This window comes from Muntiacus reevesi, chromosome 1 (genome assembly GCF_963930625.1).
Source record: "Muntiacus reevesi chromosome 1, mMunRee1.1, whole genome shotgun sequence".
NCBI classification, from domain to species: domain Eukaryota; kingdom Metazoa; phylum Chordata; class Mammalia; order Artiodactyla; family Cervidae; genus Muntiacus; species Muntiacus reevesi.
In genome coordinates this window covers 168,270,833-168,291,933 of record NC_089249.1, presented here as the reverse complement: position 1 = coordinate 168,291,933, position 21,101 = coordinate 168,270,833, and the positions used below count along the sequence as shown (strand labels likewise).

General features: G+C 35.6%; 1 protein-coding gene across 5 annotated transcripts in view; it reads left to right on the top strand.

Moving 5' to 3' along the window:
• LOC136154271 (protein argonaute-3) overlaps window positions 1–21,101 on the top strand; it is a 125,335-nt gene that overhangs the window by 47,731 nt on the left and 56,503 nt on the right. For 2 of the 5 annotated variants that reach the window (XM_065916572.1, XM_065916565.1), the window contains 3 exons: window positions 8,828–8,948; window positions 12,842–13,050; window positions 13,997–14,133. The exons of 1 other annotated variant lie outside the window; for it this stretch is intronic. In XM_065916572.1, coding sequence (XP_065772644.1) covers window positions 8,828–8,948; window positions 12,842–13,050; window positions 13,997–14,133 — 467 coding nt within the window. Of the gene's footprint in view, window positions 1–2,139; window positions 2,205–8,827; window positions 8,949–12,841; window positions 13,051–13,996; window positions 14,134–21,101 lie in introns of all 5 variants that reach the window. 2 more of the 5 variants (XM_065916577.1, XM_065916586.1) reach the window with 2 other exon arrangements.

Below are 21,101 nucleotides of genomic sequence, written 5' to 3'. Positions count from 1 at the left end.
GAAAGAGTAGAGAGCCATATCCCCACGGACAGAGGAGCCTGGTGGGCAACAGTCCATGGGGTCGCAAGGAGTCGGACACAGCTGAGTGACTTCACACACTCATTCAGCAATAAATAAATAAATATATATATATATACACACATAAATTAAATTTTTGATTAAAAATATTATACTACTGTTCTAACTTTGCATAACTATCAAAAAATTAAAGGTGGGAAAAAATATTTGAAATAAACTAAGACTATAGTAATTTGAAATGTTCTGATTTCTGTACCAGAAACCTGATAGAATATGTGCTACACACTTGAACAGAAAAAAGTTACAGCTTGCTGAAAAGAAATGAATGAGTGAGAGTTCCACTGTTAACTCACATTACAGAAATCCCATTATTCCCTTCGGATTTCTTGTGTACCTACATGTGTTGTTACACCTGACCATCTCATGTGGACTAAGTGAGGGCACCAGTGTCAGTCTCTATTCATGAATATTAGTCCATCTTAATTAGTAATCGTTAGATGAAAATTAAATATAAATACTTCTAATGATTTTTTCTCATACTCTAGCATACCCCCATCACCTCTAATACTTGCTTTTTTAAATTTGAAGTATAGTTGATTTATAACATTAGTTTCAGGTGTATAGCTTAGTGATTCAGTATTTTTTGCAATTATACTTCATTATAGTTTATTACAAGATAATGGTTATAATTCCCTATGCTATGTAATATATGCTCTTTGCTGATCTGTTTAATATTTTATGCTGCTACTGCAGCTGTTTAGTCACTAATTCGTGTCCAACTTTTTGCAACCCCATGGACTATAACCTACTAGATTCCTCTGTACCTGGGATTTCCCAGGTGAGAATACCATAGTGGCTTGCATTTCCTTCTCCAGGGGATCTTCCCAACCCAGGGATCGAACCCACATCTCCTGCCTTGCAGGCCGATTCTTTACCACTGAGCCACCAGGGAAGAGGTGATAGTTAAAAGCTAGGGAGAGTGCGTAGATTCAAGATAAGAACTCTGAGAATAGATTCCTGGGATAAGACTCAGGTTTGTCAATGAAGACACTTAGGAGATTGGAAAGGTAGAAAAACCAGGACAAAGTAGAAGCTGTTTCAGAGAAAGTAAGTCAAGTATCATGATTTTCAAGGATAGATCACAGTTGCAGATGCTCAAAGAAGCCAGGAATAGAGACTGAAAAGAGACTGTGTCTGAAGAAGTCAATGGTGGTCTGAAGGGGAGAGTGTTCTAGAGGAGAATTGTTAGTATAAGCCACCTTGAGTTAAAAATCTATTACTCAATCTAGTCTGTCAATCGTTTGTGAATACTAGAAGTGTTTACTAGATTAACTATTGTGGTTCTATAAAGTTGTGAAAGAATTCACACCCATGTGAATTGGCAGTGAAGATAGTTTATGGTGAAATGCTCTGATGTACTACAAATTTTGTAAAGTATTAAAAATTTGATCTAAAGTATAACTCTCCTCTGCATCTTTAAGCTTTTTCTTGACACAAAAGTATTTATTGGCTACCCTCTCTGCTACTTAGCACAGAGGTATGAAGTTAAATTAGAAGTTGGAAGGATACTAGGAGAGGCTGTCAGCTGTTTTCATTGTGTTTTATAAACCACTGGGTGATTTTAGCATCTTGTTATATCTTAGCAGTGTTGTTATACCTTCTCCAGTATTCTTGCCTGTAGAATCCTCATGGACAGAGGAGCCTGGAGGGCTACAGTCCATGGGGTCAAAGAGTCGGACATGACTGAGTGAGTCTACACAGCATATACTTTAGCCGTCTGTCTTTATTTTGTCTGTGCTCTAGTCACAGGTTAATTTATTAGCTGGGAATACTAAATTAAGGTGAAACGTCACTTTAGAGGAATATATTATTTCATGTCTTCTAAAGACTGACGTGATATTTCCCATTCTACCTTTAGGGAGTAGAGAATTAAGAGGTACTTAAAAATGAGATGAATGAAGATGGGTGTCTGTAAGTTTATAGTACCAGTTAACAGGAAAGGAAAATAATTTCCTCTCCTCCTTTTAATGTTAAAGTTTCCCTCTCCTGCCATTTTTCTGTTGTATGAGTCAGGTGATAAAGTGGAACTTACTGAAACCAATATTAAATTTTACTTTACAGTCTGTGCACCAGAGCATGATGGAATCAAAAGACTTGGTACCAGAATGTAGGAAGTGGTGGTTGAGGTAAGAGTGGGAAGGTAGGCTGTAGCCCTTTGTAAGACCTAATGTACTCAGGTAGGTTCCATTTTTGTAGTGGTTACCAGATATTCTTCAAAATTTAAAAATTGTATCCTGAGGTTCCTCAGAAATGCATCATATTATTCTTTGCAAGAATTCTTCCCTCTTCAAACTAAGATTATTAGTAAAAGGAAGCCACTGAAAAGTGGTTAGAAGTTCTTATTCCCAGTTATTCAGATTTTATTTCCTGCATACTGTTTCAAAAGTTAAAATATTTTATGTATTTTGGTTATTGTAGCTTTACTTTTTATTGTAAGCTAAGAAGCTGGCTTAACAATACACACTTAAAATATTGTTCTGAAATTTCTACATTTGAACAAAAGACACCCCCCCCCATTGTTATAATAAAAGGCTAGTGCTCCCCAACTGCACTATGGAGAAAATTCCATTCACAGTTTCTGTTAATTACCAGCATTCATTCTTTGTATTATTTACAGTATTTGATGCTGGTACATTATAATGTATCTATCTGTTAGTTGTTTAGAAGAGTTCAGTACATCAGTATAATTCTTGAAGCACATTTTTGAGATAATTATGCTTAAATATTTATATAAAAATAGTACCATTCATATTTACTTTTTTCCCCCAAGGTACTTTCACTGATATCCCACATCATCCCTGTAACAGTCCAAGACTATTAACTCAGTTTTATTGATAAAGGAACTAAATTCAGAGAGGTCAAGTAAATTTCCTAACAATTTAGTGGCAGAGTAAGACTAAAACCTCTTGTCTGCTTATTTTTTCTCCAGTAATTATGTTGCCACATATTATAAAGTTTTTTCAAATTGGCCATTTCTCAGTTCAGGCTTTCTTCATAATTCAGTGAGTACTTGTGCTGCTCTAGCTGACTAGATGACTAGATAAATTAGTATTTTGGAGAGATTTTCCTCTAGTTTTACATCCCTTCCTGATGGACATTCTGATAAACTACCCTTTGCCACTGTATCATTTGAGATAAAAAATGAAAAGTTGCAGTCCCTGGATTTGTCAGTTTGTTAACTTGAATAATAAAATTCCATTAAAAGTCAAATATATCATTTAATTACATTGTATTAGTGAGAGGTTAAAGTTAAAATTGCTCATTGTGTCTGTAATTCTAACACCATTCTGTAGAGACTCTGAAGTCTCGAGTTCAAATCAATTTTTGGTGTAATTACTCATAAAGGAGTCTGTATCTTCTACTGTGATAAAATCTGCAATTTCATACTTGACATTCTCTTAATTAAATTTTACTGTTAGAGGGGATGGTAGACATTATTCATTTTGATCTTCTAGTTGGTATCTTCCCTGACATAACTGCTCCTTGAACAGTTCTAGCAAGGATGAACTCAGGTACTTTTTGAGATAGTGTAAACCACTTGTGAATAACTCTGGTGGTTAGAAAATGTTGGAAATTTTTGTTCCAAAATATTGCTCCTTATATTTTCCAACGATTTTTCTGATTTCTGTCCTCCCATACAAGAAAGATACTCAGGTTTTCACATGACAGTCTGTCAAAATAACTGAAGACTTCTCTAATTTCCTTTGACTCCTTCCTTTTTCCAGACTAAGAATCTTTACTTTGATTTATTTTTATTTATATTGTGTGAGGTTCTATCAGAATTATCTTCTTCTGGTTGTGTTTCATCTGTTAGGGTCTTAAGTTTTTTCCAAATTGAACGGAGTAGTACTCCAGAATTTGAAATGACCTGTGTAATAGATGGTGGGAAGGTTACCTGCCTTATACTGGCTATTTAAATACATGCAACCTGAGTTCTTTAATTTTGAAGAAACTGCATCACAATATTAGTTAATTTTGGATTTATAGTCATCTAAAGCTTCCCTGGTGGCTTGGACGGTAATCCAAATGCAGTGCAGGAGACCTGGGTTCTATCCCTGGGTTGGAAAGACCCCCTGGAGGAGGGCATGGCCACAAACTTCAGTATTCTTGCCTGGAGAATCCCATGGACAGAGGAGCCTGGCGGGCTACAGCCCATGGGATTGCAAAGAGTCGGACACAACTGAGTAACTAAGCAGAGCAGAAAGCCCTTTTGCTTGAAAGTGGTGGATAAGTTCAGATCCTTTAATTTATTTTATTGCCATTTTCAAGCGTAAGTCTTTCAACTTTACAGTTACCCTTATATTTCATCTTCATTTATTTAGTTTATTGTTGCAATTTGCCTGTAGCTTTTAACATTACTAATTTGTTTTTGGCATACTAGCCTTTCTTGTGTTTGTATCATTTGAGAGTTTCTTAACCAACAGATATTTTTTTATTATTTACTATATGTAGGGCACTAGATATGTTTCTTTTGCTTATTGTATTAATAGTTTTGGCATGGGGGAGAACTTTACAGATTTATTTTGATAAATGCTTTCATGGATATCCAAGTTAACTTAGAGAAAGAAAAGGAACTTGCCCTGCCCCACGTTATAATTTAATAAAACACCCCAGTGATCATGGAAACGTACGATACTGATCCAGGAAAAGACAAGTAGACTAGACCACTGGGACAACATAGAAAACTCAGTTCAGAGCTTAAGATAAACTGTCATTATAAATTGATTAGTTAAGTATAGACTGTTTAGTAGATAGTGTGGGAAGACTGATTCACTGCATGGAGAAAAATAAAATTGAGCTCTTACATAATGCTATTTATAAAGAAGAACCTAAGATGGATTAGTGACCAACATAAACAAAATTATAAAGTTAATAAAGCATAATACATTTTTGTGATTTAATATTAGCAAAGTATTTCTTAAAACCTTAAAAAATGAAACCATAATTTGAAGAAAACGATTCATTTGATGATACAGCATTAACATTTTCAGTTCAGTAAATACAAGGACATTGTTAACAGATAACACTTGGGGGAAGATATTTGCAACAACTAAACCTGTTAATGAAATAATATCAGAATAACAAAGAAACCCAATAGAAAATGAGCAGAGCGAATAAACAGGGAGTTCACAGAGGTAGGAAAACTGGAACCTCCAGGGGGATGTTTCAGTGCAGGCATCCTGAGGAGCAGTTTGGCAGTTCTTCATCATTTAGTTGATAAAATTCACTTGGACCTAGCAGTTCTGTTCCTCAGTGTACATAGCCAGAGATTATTCTCACACAAGTTCATAAAGGGACATAGAAGGAAATAAGGCATTGCAGCATTGTCTTGGTCAGTCAATCAGTTCAGTTCAGTCGCTCAGTTGTGTCCGACTCTTTGTGACCCCATGAATCGCAGCACGCCAGGCCTCCCTGTCCATCACCAACTCCCAGAGTTTACTCAAACTCACGTCCATCCAGTCGGTGATGCCATCCAGCCATCTCATCCTCTGTCGTCCCCTTCTTCTCCTGCCCCCAATCCCTCCCAGCATCAGGGTCTTTTCCAGTGAGTCATCTCTTCGCATGGGGTGGCTGAAGTATTGGAGTTTCAGCTTCAGCGTCAATCCTTCCAACGAACACCCAGGACTGATCTCCTTTAGGATGGACTGGTTGGATCTCCTTGCAGTCCAGGGGACTCTCAGGAGTCTTCAACACCACACTTCAAAAGCATCAATTTTTCGGCGCTCAGTTTTCTTCACAGTCCAACTCTCATATCCATACATGACCACTGAAAAAACCATAGCCTTGACTAGACGGACCTTTGTTGGCAAAGTAATGTCTCTGCTTTTTAATATGCTGTCTAGGATGATCATCATAGCTTTCCTTCTAAGGAGTAAGCATCTTTTAATTTCATGGCTGCAACCACCATCTGCAGTGATTTTGGAGCCCACAAAAATAAAGTCGGACAGTATTTCCACTGTTTCCCCATCTATTTGCCATGAAGTGATGGGACCAGATGCCATGATCTTAGTTTTCTGAATGTTGAGCTTTAAGCCAACTTTTTCACTCTCCTCTTTCACTGTCATCAAGAGGCTTTTTAGTTCCTCTTCAATTTCTGCCATAAGGGTGGTGTCATCTGCAAATCTGAGGATATTGATATTTCTCCCGGCAATCTTGATTCCAGCTTGTGCTTCTTCCAGTCCAGCGTTTCTTGTGATGTACTCTGCATATAAATTAAATAAGCAGGGTGACAGTATACAGCCTTGATGTACTCCTTTTCCTATTTGGAACCAGTCTGTTGTTCCATGTCCGGTTCTAACTGTTACTTCCCGACCTGCATATAGGTTTCTCAGGAGGCAGGTCAGGTGGTCTGGTATTCCCATCTCTTTCAGAATTTTCCACAGCTTGTTGTGATCCACACAGTCAAACGCTTTGGCATAGTCAATAAAGCAGAAATAGATGTTTTTCTGGAACTCTCTTGCTTTTTCAATGACCCAGCAGATGTTGGCAATTTGATCTCTGGTGCAATTGTGTGGTAGTTTGAGCATTCTTTGGCATTGCCTTTCTTTGGGATTGGAATGAAAACTGTCATTTTCCAGTCCTATGGCCACTGCTGGGTTTTCCAAATTTGCTGGCATATTGAGGGCAGCACTTTTACAGCATCATCTTTCAGGATTTGAAATAGCTCAACTGGAATTCCGTCACCTCCACTAGCTTTGTTCGTCATGATGCTTTCTAAGGCCCACTTGACTTCACATTCCAGGATGTCTGGTGAGTGATCACACCATTGTGATTATCTGGGTCGTGAAGATCTTTTTTGTATAGTTCTTCTGTGTGTTCTTGCCACCTCTTCTCAATATCTTCTGCTTCTGTTAGGTCCATACCATTTCTGTCCTTTAAACCCATATTTGCATGAAATGTAAAGATGTCTTGGTGGCTGACTGTTAAAGATACTGAATCTGTATTGCTGGGAGACCAGATAGGCAACATGTAGAGTTCATTTTAGTTCAGTTCAGTTGCTCAGTCGTGTCCGACTTTGTGACCCCCTTGGACTGCAGCACTCCAGTCTTCCCTGTCCATCACCAACTCCCAGAGTTTACTCAAACTCATCTCCATGAGTCAGTGATGCCATCCAACCATCTCATCCTCTGTTGTCCCCTTCTCTTCCCACCTTCAATCTTTCCGAGCATCAGGGTCTTTTCAAATGAATCAGTTCTTTGCATCAGGTGGCCAAAGTATTGGAGTTTCATCTTCAGCATCAGTCCTTCCAATGAATATTCAGGACTGATTTCCTTTAGGATGGACTGGTTGGATCTCCTTGCAGTCCAAGGGACCCTCAGTCAGAAACAATGAACCAAGTGTCCCACAGCAGTGTAAATAGATTTTGAAAACGTTATGCAGAGGGTAAAGTTGGAATGTATACAAACAGAAGGATGTTCATCAAACATATTAGAGAAAATGATTTATTGAGAAGAACAGGAGTAGGGAAATGGATATGGAAGGAAAAGAGTCAGTTAGCGGTTTTAATGGATGAGTGATGATAATGTGGCAATGAACCAAGGAGCATGATTAACTTAACCTTTTGTATCTGGAGAGTAAAAGTGAGGTTTAGAGGCTCATGTGGCAGTGGTATAAAAATTGGGCCAGAGATGAAAAACTTAAAGGCCTAAAAATAATTCAGGTAGTAGGACATGAGGTTTTAGGTTGGCGGTAACTGGAATAGAAAGTAAAAGAGTGATGCAAGAAATACTTGCAAAATAAAATTGAAAGTTGAGGGAAATAGAAACGTTGAGCATTTGGAAAGTTTCTCTGGGTGTCAAATCTACTTAATTTTGTTCCAGAAAATGCTTCTTTCTCCTTTCTCTTCTACTTGACTGGGCTAGAATTGAATTTTTTTTTTCTCATTCGTTTAAATGTACCATAAATTATATTAGTAATATGTGAGTATGCTGTCATTGTAATATGTTTAGATTACATAAACAAAATAAAAAATCATTCTTTTCTTCACTTCTTTCTCCAGAGGTAACTATCCACTGTATCTGTGTGGTACATACCCTTCTAGATATTTTTTCGCTGCTTTTACAAATTATGTGTGTGTAGAAATAAATATTGATTTGTGGGTATTTGGTGTTATTTTCTCTATAGTCTGCAATTTTTTTAAATGTCTAAAAAAGAAACTTTTAAAATATCTTTCCATGTAAGTATATAGGATAAACATATTTGCTGGGTAAAAAATAGAGGTTTCAAAATATTTTTATTGGCTAGATACCATTGGAATGGGATGGAGGGGTATAGGGTACAGGTATGTTTATTGCTCTTAAAATCTCACAGTCTAGTAGAAGTAAAGTATATAATACTAATACTACAATGAAGTAAGTATTCTAATAGATATGTGTACTAGGTGCTATTTGAATGCAAAGGAAAGAGCACCATATTCTTTGATAGATGTGTCAGTTAGTCCTTAGACGGTGAAAGAGATTTTAGATCATCTATAAGGATAATATTTTGCAGGTCAACTGTGTCCCCAGAATGATTAAGTAATTCACTGGAATCGTTGTTTTTTTCTTTTTGTGAAACTCATATCATCTCTTCCCAGATATCAGTCTTTCTGGTATCCTAAACCATAATCCAGAAGGGAAAATCTTTGTCATGTATAATGATCTTTTAGAATTTTGTGACAGCTTTAAATAGTGTAAGAAACTACTTTAGTTAAGATTTTTATATTTCATCATGCAGAGGATTATATGAATGCATTTTTTCCCTTTTTTAGGGAGGTGGTTGACTCAATGGTTCAGCATTTTAAAGTAACTATATTTGGGGACCGTAGACCAGTTTATGATGGAAAAAGAAGCCTTTACACAGCCAATCCACTTCCTGTGGCAACTACAGGGGTAAGATGCTAAGATGCATTCCTTTATCAGAAAACTATACATTTGCAGTATCTTTTAAATGCATTTATGACCATTTTATTATGGTCTATGTATATCATTTATCAGTTTTAACGTTTTATTTTGAAATAATTTCAAACTTAAAGTTGTAAGATTCATGCAGAGAATTCATGTATACCCAGATTCATTAGCATTCTTAAAGTTTGCCATTTGTTTTTATCATTCTCTTTTTTCTTTTGCTCTCTTTGTAGCTATAGAGATAGCTATATATAAAGATACATATACATACTTATTTCTTCTTGAACCATTCAAGAGTAGGTTTCATACATTATACCCTTTAGTGTGTTTTTCCTAAGAACAAGGATAAAAACCATAGTACAGTTACCAACTTCCCTAAATTTTACATCGATAAATTTTTGTCTGATCTGCCCTTAGTCCAGTTTTGTCATTTGTTCTAGTGAGGTCCTTTAGCATTTTTTTTCCCTTTAGTACAGAATCCAATCCAAGTTCCTGAATGTATTTATTTTTTTCTTAATTTATTTATTTTTAATTGAAGGATAATTACAATGCTGTGTTGGTTTCTGCCATACCTGAATGTATTTAGATGTCACATCTTCTTTGTTCTGGAAAATTTCCCAGCCTTTTTTTTTTCTTTTATGACATTAGCATGGTTGAAGATTACAGGCAAGTTATTTTGTAGGATGTCCCTCTGTGTTTTTCTGGAGCTTCTTGATTAGGTTCTGATTGAGGATGTGGGGCCAGAAAAGTGCGTAACTGCTCTTTCCTTATAGTGTGTCTCATCAAGAGGCACATAACACGTGTCTGTTTCGCTGGTGGTGAGGTTCACTTCCATCGCTTGGTAAACGTGGTATCTGCCAAGTTTCTCCTTCCAAGCTATTCTTCTTTCTTTTGTGGGGAGTAGAGGGTTTTGTGTGTGTGTGTGTTTATTATAATTGTGGTAAAGTATATATAACATTGGGCTTCCCTAGTGGCTCAGTGGTTTAGAATCTACCCGCAGTGCGGGAGCTGCAGGAGATGCGGATTTGATCCCTGGGTTGGAAGATCCCCTGGAGGAGGGCACGGCAACCCACTCCAGTATTCTTGCCTGGAGAATCCCATGGACAGAGGAGTCTGGTGGGCAACAGTCCATGGGGTCGCAGAGTTGGACACGACTGAAACGACTTAGCACGCATGCACACACACATAACATTGTCATCTGAGCAATTTTTAAGATATGGTTCAATGGCAAAATATATTCACAACCATCGCCACCATAAATCTCCATCTTATAAACTGAAGCTCTGTACCCATGGAACACTTAACTATCCATTTTCCCTCCCTCAGTCCCTGGTAACCGTCATTCTACTTATTGTCTTGATGAATTTGACCTCTCTCAGTACCTCATTTAAGTGGAATCGTACAGTATTTGTGTTTTGTGATTGGTTTATTTCACTTCATAATATTCTCAGGGTTCATCCATGTTGTCATGTGTCATAATTTTCTCCTTTTTAAGGCTGAATTCCATTGTATGTATATACCACATTTTACTTATCCATTCATCTGTTGATGGACATTTGGTTTGCTTTCCCATTTGAATGTGGGTTTACTCTAGAGACCTCATATAAGTGGAGCCATACAGTCTTTGTCCTTTTGTCTCTGGCTTCTTTTACTTAGCATAGTGTCTTAGAGACTATACCATTTTACATTTCCACCAACAGTGCACAAGGGTTCCAAATACTTCACACCTTTGCCAACATTTGTGGATTTATCGGTTTTTGACAATTGTCATCCTAATGGGTGTGAGGTAATATCTCATTATAGTTTTGATTTGAATTTACCTAATAACTAATGAAGCACACCTTTTCCTATGCTTGTGGACCTTTTGTATATCTTTGGAGTAATGTGTATTCAACTCGTTTGCCCATTTTTTAATTGGGTATTTGGTTTTGTTGTTGTTGAGTCTTAGGAATTCTTTGTGTTTTTCCTATGGGATATATGTTTTAAAATATTTTCTGACATTCCATAGGTTGTTTTTCACTATATTGATTTTATTCTTTGCTCCAAAGTTTTAAGAAAGGGAGATACTTTTAAGCACTTACAGAAAGTGCTTGATGTGGAGAAGGCAACGGCACCCCACTCTAGTTCTCTTGCCTGGAAAATCCCAAGGACGGAGGAGCCTGGTGGGCTGCAGTCCATGGGGTCGCTAAGAGTCGGACACAACTGAACGACTTCACTTTCACTTTTCACGTTCATGGATTGGAGAAGGAAATGGCAACCCACTCCAGTGTTCTTGCCTGGAGAATCCCAGGGACAGTGGAGCCTGGTGGGCTGCTGTCCATGGGGTCGCACAGAGTCGGACACGACTGAAGTGACTTAGCAGCAGCAGAAAGTGCTTGAAGTGCTCAAAGCTTGTTTCTTTTGATTATCTTTAAACTTACAAAGATACTTTATAAGGGAGATACTTTTAAGAATCCTGATTCTCATTAGACTTTTATTAACTGATGATTCTTGCTTGAAAGGATTATTATTATATAACAATGGTGATTTTTCTAATTCTCTCATTCCTTCTACATTAATAATTTTTTTACATTAATAATTGGTATTACAATAAGGGAGCACATTTTCTTCTCTTCTGTTTATCCTTATTTATTTGCCCAAATTGCCCCAGATTTGGCCTGCAGGAGCCCCTTTAAATTTGTGTGCTTTTGTCATGACACATCTTCTTTTTCTTGAGTACTTCCTTACTTTTGGACCCAAGATATTCTTGGGTTCAAATATAACATTCTTATATTATCCCTCTGATAGTCCTGAAACTAGCCATATCTCAAAGTTGCACTGGTTTCTTTTAGTTGAAGAATACAATTTAGAAACCAAAATCTGGTTACTGTCTGTGCTCATTGCTGAGTTCACACGGGTTCTACTAGTTGTATTCTGCCCCACTGGATTCTTCCTTTACTCCCTATGTTGCATATTTGTAACTCTTTTCTTTTAAACCCCTGACTCCACAAAATATCACCACTTTTACTTGTTTATTCAGTCATACAGTACATATAAAACAGTTTCTGAATTACTACATGATGTCACTGTAGAAAACAAATCTGATAGTAGGAATTTAAGGTTTTATTTTGTAGGTAGTTCTTTCCCACTCACCCCTCCCCCACACCTCTCACTGAAAGGGTAGTCAACATATGTTATGTTCAGGAGTTTTGCATTCGTGTGTTTTTTGTGGCTTTTTTTCCTTAATATTCTTTCAATCTGGCTGTTATTTGTTTGAATTGCATTTGGTTTCTTTGATTTTGTATCTATTCAATTTTAGCTTTTCCCCTCCATCCTTATTTGTCTTTTGTTGTTGTTGTTGTAGAACTTAATTTAACTTCCTCCAAAAAATCAAAACTACACTGGAAAATATGCTCAGAATTGTTAATCCCTTACTTATTTCTTCCAATCTTTTCCTTCCTGTCCTTTGAAAGTTACTACTTTTTCTTGTTTCTGATTCATGCTTGCTGTTTCTTTTTACAAAAATAAGCAGATACATAAATGTTTTTCTATTTCCCCATTTCTCATGCAGAAGATGGCATACTATTTATAATCTTCTGTACTTGCTTTTTTAACAATATTGCTTAGAAATTATTCCATAGCAGTTCCAACAGGTCTTCCTCACCCTTTTTTTTTTATAGTGCATAAATGGGCATTTAGGTCATTTCCGTGCTTTTCAGTGACAAAGAGTGCTAGCAAAAATAACTTACTGACATTTTAGTCTTATTGATTTGACATTGAAATTGGTTATTTTTTTGTATTTGCCTTCTTTTCCCTTAAATATTTTTATATGTTAAACTTGAAAATAATTGTATTTCTCTTTTAAAACTTTTACCAGTTGACTCTTTTCCCATCAACAGGTAGATTTAGATGTTACTTTACCTGGAGAAGGTGGAAAAGATCGACCTTTCAAAGTGTCAATCAAATTTGTCTCTCGGGTGAGTTGGCACCTGCTCCATGAAGTACTGACAGGACGGACCTTGCCCGAACCACTGGAATTAGACAAGCCAATCAGCACTAACCCTGTCCATGCCGTTGACGTGGTGCTACGACATCTGCCCTCCATGAAGTGGGTGCCTCTGGCTTTTTTTTTTTTTTTCTCTTTAGATTTTGTAGGAAAGCTGTCTTCCCAAGAGTAGGTCTTGCAGTCTTTCCTTGGCTAACCTTCATTTGTTGTATATTTTGATTATCTCAGTTGAGGAATAGCATCCATACCAATTCAATGACAGAAGTAAGTTATGTAAAATTTTCTGACTTATGAAAGTAAGTTTACATCATTAGCTTAGCTATTCTGTTGGATATTTTTCAGAAAAATAGTGTCTAACCCTTTTTCTTAAGAGCTGTCTATCTTGAGTGATAGATTTTTAGTTTTAGTATTTTAGTTGAATCACCTTGTCTTTAAGGTTATTTCATTATTTTTACAACAGTATCAAAATTATGTTGAAATTGTTACTTTTAATCATATTAGCATCTCACACATGTATATATGTATCTATGTGTATATGTGATGGATCAGTGTGTCTTTTTAAAGAAAGATATTGTCTTGAGACTTCCTGGCAGTCCAGCCAGTGACTAAGACTCTGCGCTTTCAATTCAGCTGGGCGCGGGTTCAATCCCTGGTCAGGGAAATAAGATCCCACATGCTGCGCAGTGTGGCCAAAGAAGAAAAATACTGTCTTACAAACACATTTATCAAAGTAGTGTTTTGGTCAGTAATTGTTTATTCTGTAGTATTTTTTAAGGTTGGAACTATTTTTTAAAACTTTTTAAATAAAATTAAGCCTTACTCAAACTAATGTTAGTTTTAAGTATAGAGAATTTTAGTGAGGGATTGTTTCATTTTGAATAGCTGCTTTTTGCTTTCACAAATTTGGAAAACGTTTAGTTTCATATATTCATAATGATAGGCATTTTACTATAATAAGTTATGATTATGTACTCTAGACTCACTTTTCTTCAGATTTAAATATTTAATGGGAAGGAAAAGATTGAATATACCATTTTAATTCTTGTAGATATACACCTGTGGGGCGTTCCTTTTTCTCAGCTCCAGAAGGATACGACCACCCTCTGGGAGGGGGCAGGGAAGTTTGGTTTGGATTTCATCAGTCTGTTCGGCCTGCCATGTGGAAAATGATGCTTAATATTGATGGTAAGGGAATTTAAACCATATTTTGTGTTGGGTAGTTGATTTCTATATGGCCTCTGTGTCTCTGCGTGTGTGTGTGTGTGTGTGTATACATTTTATATATAATTATATGTACTGGTGTCTTGAATTAATATTTGGACATATATTAAGACAAACAGGAAAAACCTTTATTTTTTTATTACATTTCATTTAGAAAACATTTATACAGAACTTCTCCTGGAGTGCTATTAAACATGAAGTAAACAAATGAAAACAAATATAAAAGCTGTGACATGATCACCTGAGCTATTATAACTCATTTTTGTCCTTAACTAGATAAGTCAGTATTTCATTATGAAATACATATTTTAAAGGAAGAGAAGAAGACTGCTGGTCTTGGTGACCTGTAGATTATGCCTGCCACTGATGTTTAATGTTTTGCTAGTTGCATTTTCATTTTTAGGTTTTGTTTTTTTTTTTAAAGAATATTTTTAAGCACATATAGAAGTAGAATAGTATGATAAACTGCTATCTATGTATCCATTATTCAGATTGTCCAGATTTTTCTACCATTGCTTAAATGATATACATTTCTTCCTTTTCTGTAGTAATTTTAAATCACGTTCCATACAGCATGTTATTTTGTCCCTACTACAGTATGTAGCTCTGAAAATACGGATGTTTTCCTACACAGTCACAGCGCCACCATTGTATCTAAGAAAATTTGATCATTTATTTGTAGCTTCTAATTCCCTGTCCATAATCAGATTTCCCTGATAGTCTCAAAGGTATCTCTTTGTAGATAGTTGGTTCAAATCAGGATCCAAGCAAAATCCACACATCACATTTGGCTACTTTGCCTTTTAAAAATGTAGTAGTCCCATTTCCTTTCCTCTTGTTTTGTTTTTTCCTATTTTATGTCATTGACTTGTTGCAGAAGCTTTCACTTTCCCTCTAGAATATCCAAAAATCTGAATTTATCTTTTGTTTTCTTGTAGTGTCATTCCTTTGTTCCTTTATCTCCTGTATTCCCTGGAAATGGAAGTTGGTCCTGAAAGCTTGATTCACTTCTGATTCATAAGTGCTCCATCGTGTATTGTGTTAGGAGGCACCCAGTATATAGTAGACCCAACTTCAGTAATAACTAAGATTGATCAGTATGTTCAGAGATCAGTATGTCTGAGCTCTCCGTTGTATATTTCTCAGTCTTTCAGTTACTGATATTCCATTCATTGACCATTGTCACCTGAATCATTTATTTCAGTGGAGATTACCAATTAGAATTTTTTCTTATTCTGTTATTCCTTTTGCATTAGATGGAATTCCTGTGTGGAAAAGTGCATTGTCTTGTTGGTAATTCATTTTCTTTGATAGCTTTCTTGATTTCTGGCCCAGCAGAATGTTTCAAATTCATCCTGTATTTCTTCCTCTGTACCTGGCATCAGCCATTCCTTCAAGGATCCCTGGATCTTTCCAGATCAGTGCATAGTTTCATCATCATTTTCAGCTTCATCTACCATTGTGAAGATGTATTGAGAAGATATTTTTTTAAAGTCATCTTTAGGTATATCCTGACTGCTTCCCTGGTGACTCAGACAAAAAAGAATCTGCCTGCAATGCAGGAGACCAGGGTTTGATCCCTGGATTGGGAAAATCCCCTGGAGAAGGGCATGACAACCCACTCCAATATTCTTCCCTGGAAAATCCCATAGACAGAGGAGCCTGGTGGTCTACAGTCCATGGGATCGCAAAGAGTCAGACACGACGGAGAAATCAGCATTTCATTTTCATTTAGGTGTATACTAGGGATGTTTTTACTTTTTTTCCATTTCAGATCATTCATATATTTGTATTTTTAAGATAGATTCCAAGAGATGAGATTGATGGATCGAAGGCAGATATGTTTTTAATTTTGATTGTTATTGCTAGATTGCCCTCCAGTGAGATTGTAAACATTTTGCATCAGTAAATGAGGCTACCTGTTTCCCCATACCTTTGCCACTAGATGTGTCAAACTCTAGATTTTTGTCAATCAAATTTGAAAGAAATAGTTTCCTTATGTACTATTTTGCATTTGGCCATCTTTTCTCATATGTATGAGTCACCTTATTTCTTTTTAAAAAAATTAATTATTTGTGTCCTTTGCTCCTTTTTTTCTGTTGTATTCTTGGTCTTCTTTACTGAGAGCTAATCAAGGAGATTAGCCCTCTGTGGTATGAATTGCAGATATTGTCCCTGGGTTGTTATTTGTCTTTTGATCTTTGATATTATTTTTGCTTTTTGTCATGTAAAAATTTTTCTTTTGGTGACAGGTGTGTGTCTCAGTCGATCCTTTCTTTTGTAACTTTTAATATCAACTAGGGCTGGTGTCATTTTTCTTTTCCACGATTTCTAGGCTGTTCTTATGTATATCATTGTATAAGCTTTAGAAACACCTTGTCAGATCTAATGGGTGTCGGAGGATGATCTATTACTTTTACTGTGACTCCATTATGTTTTTAAATTAAGTATTGAGTCTTAAACACTGAATCTTTCTAAGAAAATGCTCTGCCTTTCCATTTGTTCAGGATTACTTTTCTTTTCATTCTGGAGTGTTTTAAAATTTTCCTTCCCTAGTGGCTCAGATAGTAAAGAACCTGCCTGCAACACAGGAGACCTGGGTTCAATCTGTAGGTCGAGAAGATTCCCTGGAGAAGGGAATGGCAACCCACTCCAGTATTCTTACCTGGAGAATTCCGTAGACAAAGGAGCCTGGTGGGCTGTAGTCCATAGGGTCACAAAGAGTTGGACACAACTGAGTGACTACCACTTTCACATAAAATTTGCCATTTCTTATTACCATTCCTGGATATTTTCTCTCTTTCTCTCTTTTTTTCTTATTAAATGAACTTATATTCCAACTAGTTATTGTTTATATACATGAAATCTTTTAATTTCTGTATAGTAACTTTTTTCTCTTGCCTTTTGAATTCCATTAACTTTTCAGGTTATTTCCTTGCAGTTTCTAGGTTGTAATCATTTTATCTGCAATAGTGATAGTTTTACCTCTTTGGATTTTTACACCTCTAATATTTTTTATCAGATTATATTGATTAATTAGATAGAACAGTGTTAACTGTTAGAGTTTAGAAGAAATGTTTCCAGTGTTTCTCCATTAAGTATGATGCGTGCATGTATGTATGTATATGCTTAGAAGCCTCTGTTGGTTTCTATTTTATTGAGTACTTTCAATCAATAATGTATGTTTTTTGTCAGATGTCTTTTTAATATCTGGGAAGTTCTTTATATGCTGTTTTCTCCTCTTTTTAAAAAAACACTGAACTAAATTTGTGTTTCTAGATTCTTTTAATGTGGCGCTGAATTCTGTTTTTTAACACTTTACCTTTTTAATCAAATTGAAAAAAAAAAAAGCAAGATTGATCTGATCTGCAGTCTTCCTTTTTTTAATGAAATCTTTTTCAATCTTAATTTCACAAAAAATTTGGAAGTTGCCTGTGTTCTACAATGTACAACAGTTTTTAAATAGTATTAAAATTATCAGCTCTTTTAAGATTTCATGAAATTCCCATGTAAACTTTTGTAGCCTGATTTGTTTCATTTTGTTCAGTGAATAGTTCTTTTAAAGCTTTAATTTATTTTGTGAAAATCAGTCTGTTTAGGCTCTCTGTATTCAGTTTTGGTATGAAAACTGAATAAAAAAATTAAAAAATTTTATTAGAAAATTATATATTTTATCTATATCTTTACTAAGTAGTCTTTCTTTTTTTTTTAATTTTATCTATTTCCATGGTTTATGCCCATTGATTATTTTTAATCTTTGTGCTTTGTCCTTTTTACTCTTAATTAGGAGAGAGAGTACTTTAATCAACCTGTTTTCTGCTCCTCACTCTGCCACCTACCTCCACAAAAGAGGTTTTGAAATTTTTTCTTAGCTCTCTAGCTTTGCCTTCTGACTCCTTAATTTCTCTTTTTAGCTTAATAAATTTTTTCCTCTACTTTTCTTCAGTAATTTAGTTGTTTTTCCTAACTTTTTTTCCTCTCCTACCCTGGGTCTTTCGTGTGGCCCCCAGCTTTCTCTAGTTGTGGCATGTGGGCTCTAGAGTGCACTGGCCCAGTCGTTGTGGCTCAGCGGGCCTCTCTGGTGCCATATGTGGGCTTATTTCCCTCTTGGCATGTGGGATCTCATTTATCACACCAGGGATCAAACTAGCATCCCCTACATTGGAAGGCGGGTTCTTTACCACCAAACTACCAGAGAAATCCCTTTCCTTACTTTTGAACTGTAGTAGTAACTCAGTTAATTTCATTTTTCTCATTGAAAAAAGAATTTAAAATGATCATTTTGGAAATTCCCTAGCAGTTCAGTGGTTAGAACTCCATGCTTTGATACTGAGGGTCTGGGTTTTATCCCTGGTCAAGGGACTAGCATCCCACAGGATTATATTATTTTCTCGAAACGCCACAGATTTCATTTGTATTTCCCCTATTATCCAGTGTTGTTTGAGAGACTTTAAATTTTCAGATTGAAGATCTTTTTATTTTCAGATTGTGTTGTAAATTTCTAGTTTCATTCCATTGTTTATCAGAGAATGTAGTTTGTATTTCTGTTTTTAGAATTTATTGAGTTTTTTTTTTAGTAACCTAACAAAATCAGAATTTATGAAATGAAAGTTCAGTAGCTCTTTGAAAATAAGATACCATCATTTTTTAGGATAGAGTTAAATGAATATCCATCAGCTCTTCAATTTTGATTATGTTGTTTACATCATCTATTTCCTTATTTATTTCTGTTTACTTGTCTCAGAATGGGAGAAATAAATTTAAATTTCCTATTGTGTTTCTATTTCTTTTTATACTTCCACTTTCTTAATGTTGCTACCATAATATTGGGAGCATATGTATACCTATCTTTATTCTTTGTTGTAATTTATACCCTTTACAATGATAAAGTGACTTTTTTTTTTTACTTTTTGGGCCAAAAGTCTACATCATCTAACAGAAGGATTACAATCCATGTGGTCTGTTTTCTGTGCTTTTTAAGTGCTGGTTCTGTTATTAGGAACCCCATCAGTGGGTACCTTCATACTTTCATTTAATACTCATCTTTCTGTCTCTTTAAAGCAGTATCTTTTGCTTTCCTTAATAAGTAACTTTTATATTAACTTTATTCTCTTCCTTCCCTTCCTCTCCCTTATTAACTAGTTTTAGCCAATATAACATTATTTTATTGTTCATTATGATTTTACTTAAATTTTTACTACTTGACTCTCAACTTTGACTCTGTTGCTGTAAAGTGTGCAGTGAGTTTGTTCTGCTTTTTATTATTGTTCTGTTTTCCATGTACTTGTGTATACTGTTATTCCCATGGTTTTGAGCATGTACAGTTACATTCCATTCTGTCACCTGTATGTCCATCTGTTTTCATCTTGAATCTACAGTTATGTATATTAGTGTGAATTGCAAGTCCTTTTGCTGAAATTTTTCCTCTCCTCTCTTGGTTGCAGTTTGTCCTCAAGTTACTTCAGGAAGGGCTCATATGAATAAGAACTGAGTTTTTGCATATTGAAAACCATTTGTCTATAGCCTTATTCCTAAAGGGGACTGCTTGGTTAGACGTAAAATGATTGAATCACACTTTTTTTTTAATTGTTTTTTTATTGAAGTATAGTTGATATATAAATTGTGCCAGTCTCTACTGCACAGCATAGTTACTCAGATATAAATGTATATACATTCTTTTTTTTAATATTCTTTTCCATTATGGTTTATCTGAATCATACTTTCTTGAGTTTCTTATAGATATTTTCCCACTGTCTTCTGACACTGAATTTTCAGTAGAGAATTATGATGTCAGCTGATTTTCTTATCCCTTATAAGTACCTTCTTTTTTGTCTGGTTGCTTAAAATATTTTTAACAATTATTTTGCTAGATGTTTTGTCTCAATGTTGACTGTTTTGAGTCACTTTTATTTAAAATATGGGATCCCCTTTGAGGATGTAGTTTCAACTCTTTTATCATTTTTTTTTAATCTGTCATTTTATTTTCTTTAAAAAAAATTCTATCCTGCTTGTTCTTTACTGTTTATTTTATGGTATAATTTTTACCACTTGCTCATTGTAGTTTTGTGTTCATTTTTTTAATTTAAAAAGTCTTTTTCTTCCATTTCTTTCATGAGTTCTACAGTGCTTATTTCATTTTCTCCTCTTACCTGTTTGTCTTTCCCTGAGTTCTTAAATTTGTGTTCTGAGATCTTTCTTCATAGCTGCATTAGGAAATTTTGAATTCATATCGAGAAGTAGTGTTATAGTTTTATCTATTTTGTGGTGGTATATTCTGTTGAGTTTTCTTTGTCAGGGATGTTGTGCTGCTTTTTTACATTTTTTAAGTGGTATTTTTGTATGGACATTTGCCACTTTTGTTACCCGTATTTGAATGAGATAAGTTTTCTCAAAGCACCTGTTAGAAGAGACTGGAGTGGGAGAAGGAGGCGGGACAGGACCTTAGAAGCAAGGTTGGTTTCCGGGTTTCTCTGCTCAAGACCTCTATTCTCTTATGTTCTGATGGATTCTTTCTTCAGAATAAAGTCACATCTTCTTTGCCTCTCAATAATGTATGCTTAAGGAGTTTCTGCTACCAAGGAATTCAGCCCGTGCCTTTTAAAGTTGAAATGTTAACAGTTAGAGAATCTGCGAAGGGTATATATGGTAGTTCATTGTACTATTCATTTAACTTTTCTTCAAGTTTGAAATTACAGAGGGAAAATGCATGCCTTGGTTTTAAAAGGGTAGTCCTATCTGAGACCCGTCACTTCTAGTTCACCCTCAGTTGACTCTCAGGACACTTTCTACACTCCTTTCTCTACTTCCTTCTGAGATTCCCCCATTGAGTTTTAGTACTAAACATTGCAATTCCCACTTAGGATAAGACCCTTTCTTTCTGGGTTAAAAATTTGCTGCTGTTGCCCCACTAGACTTTCTTTCATCTTTCAAGA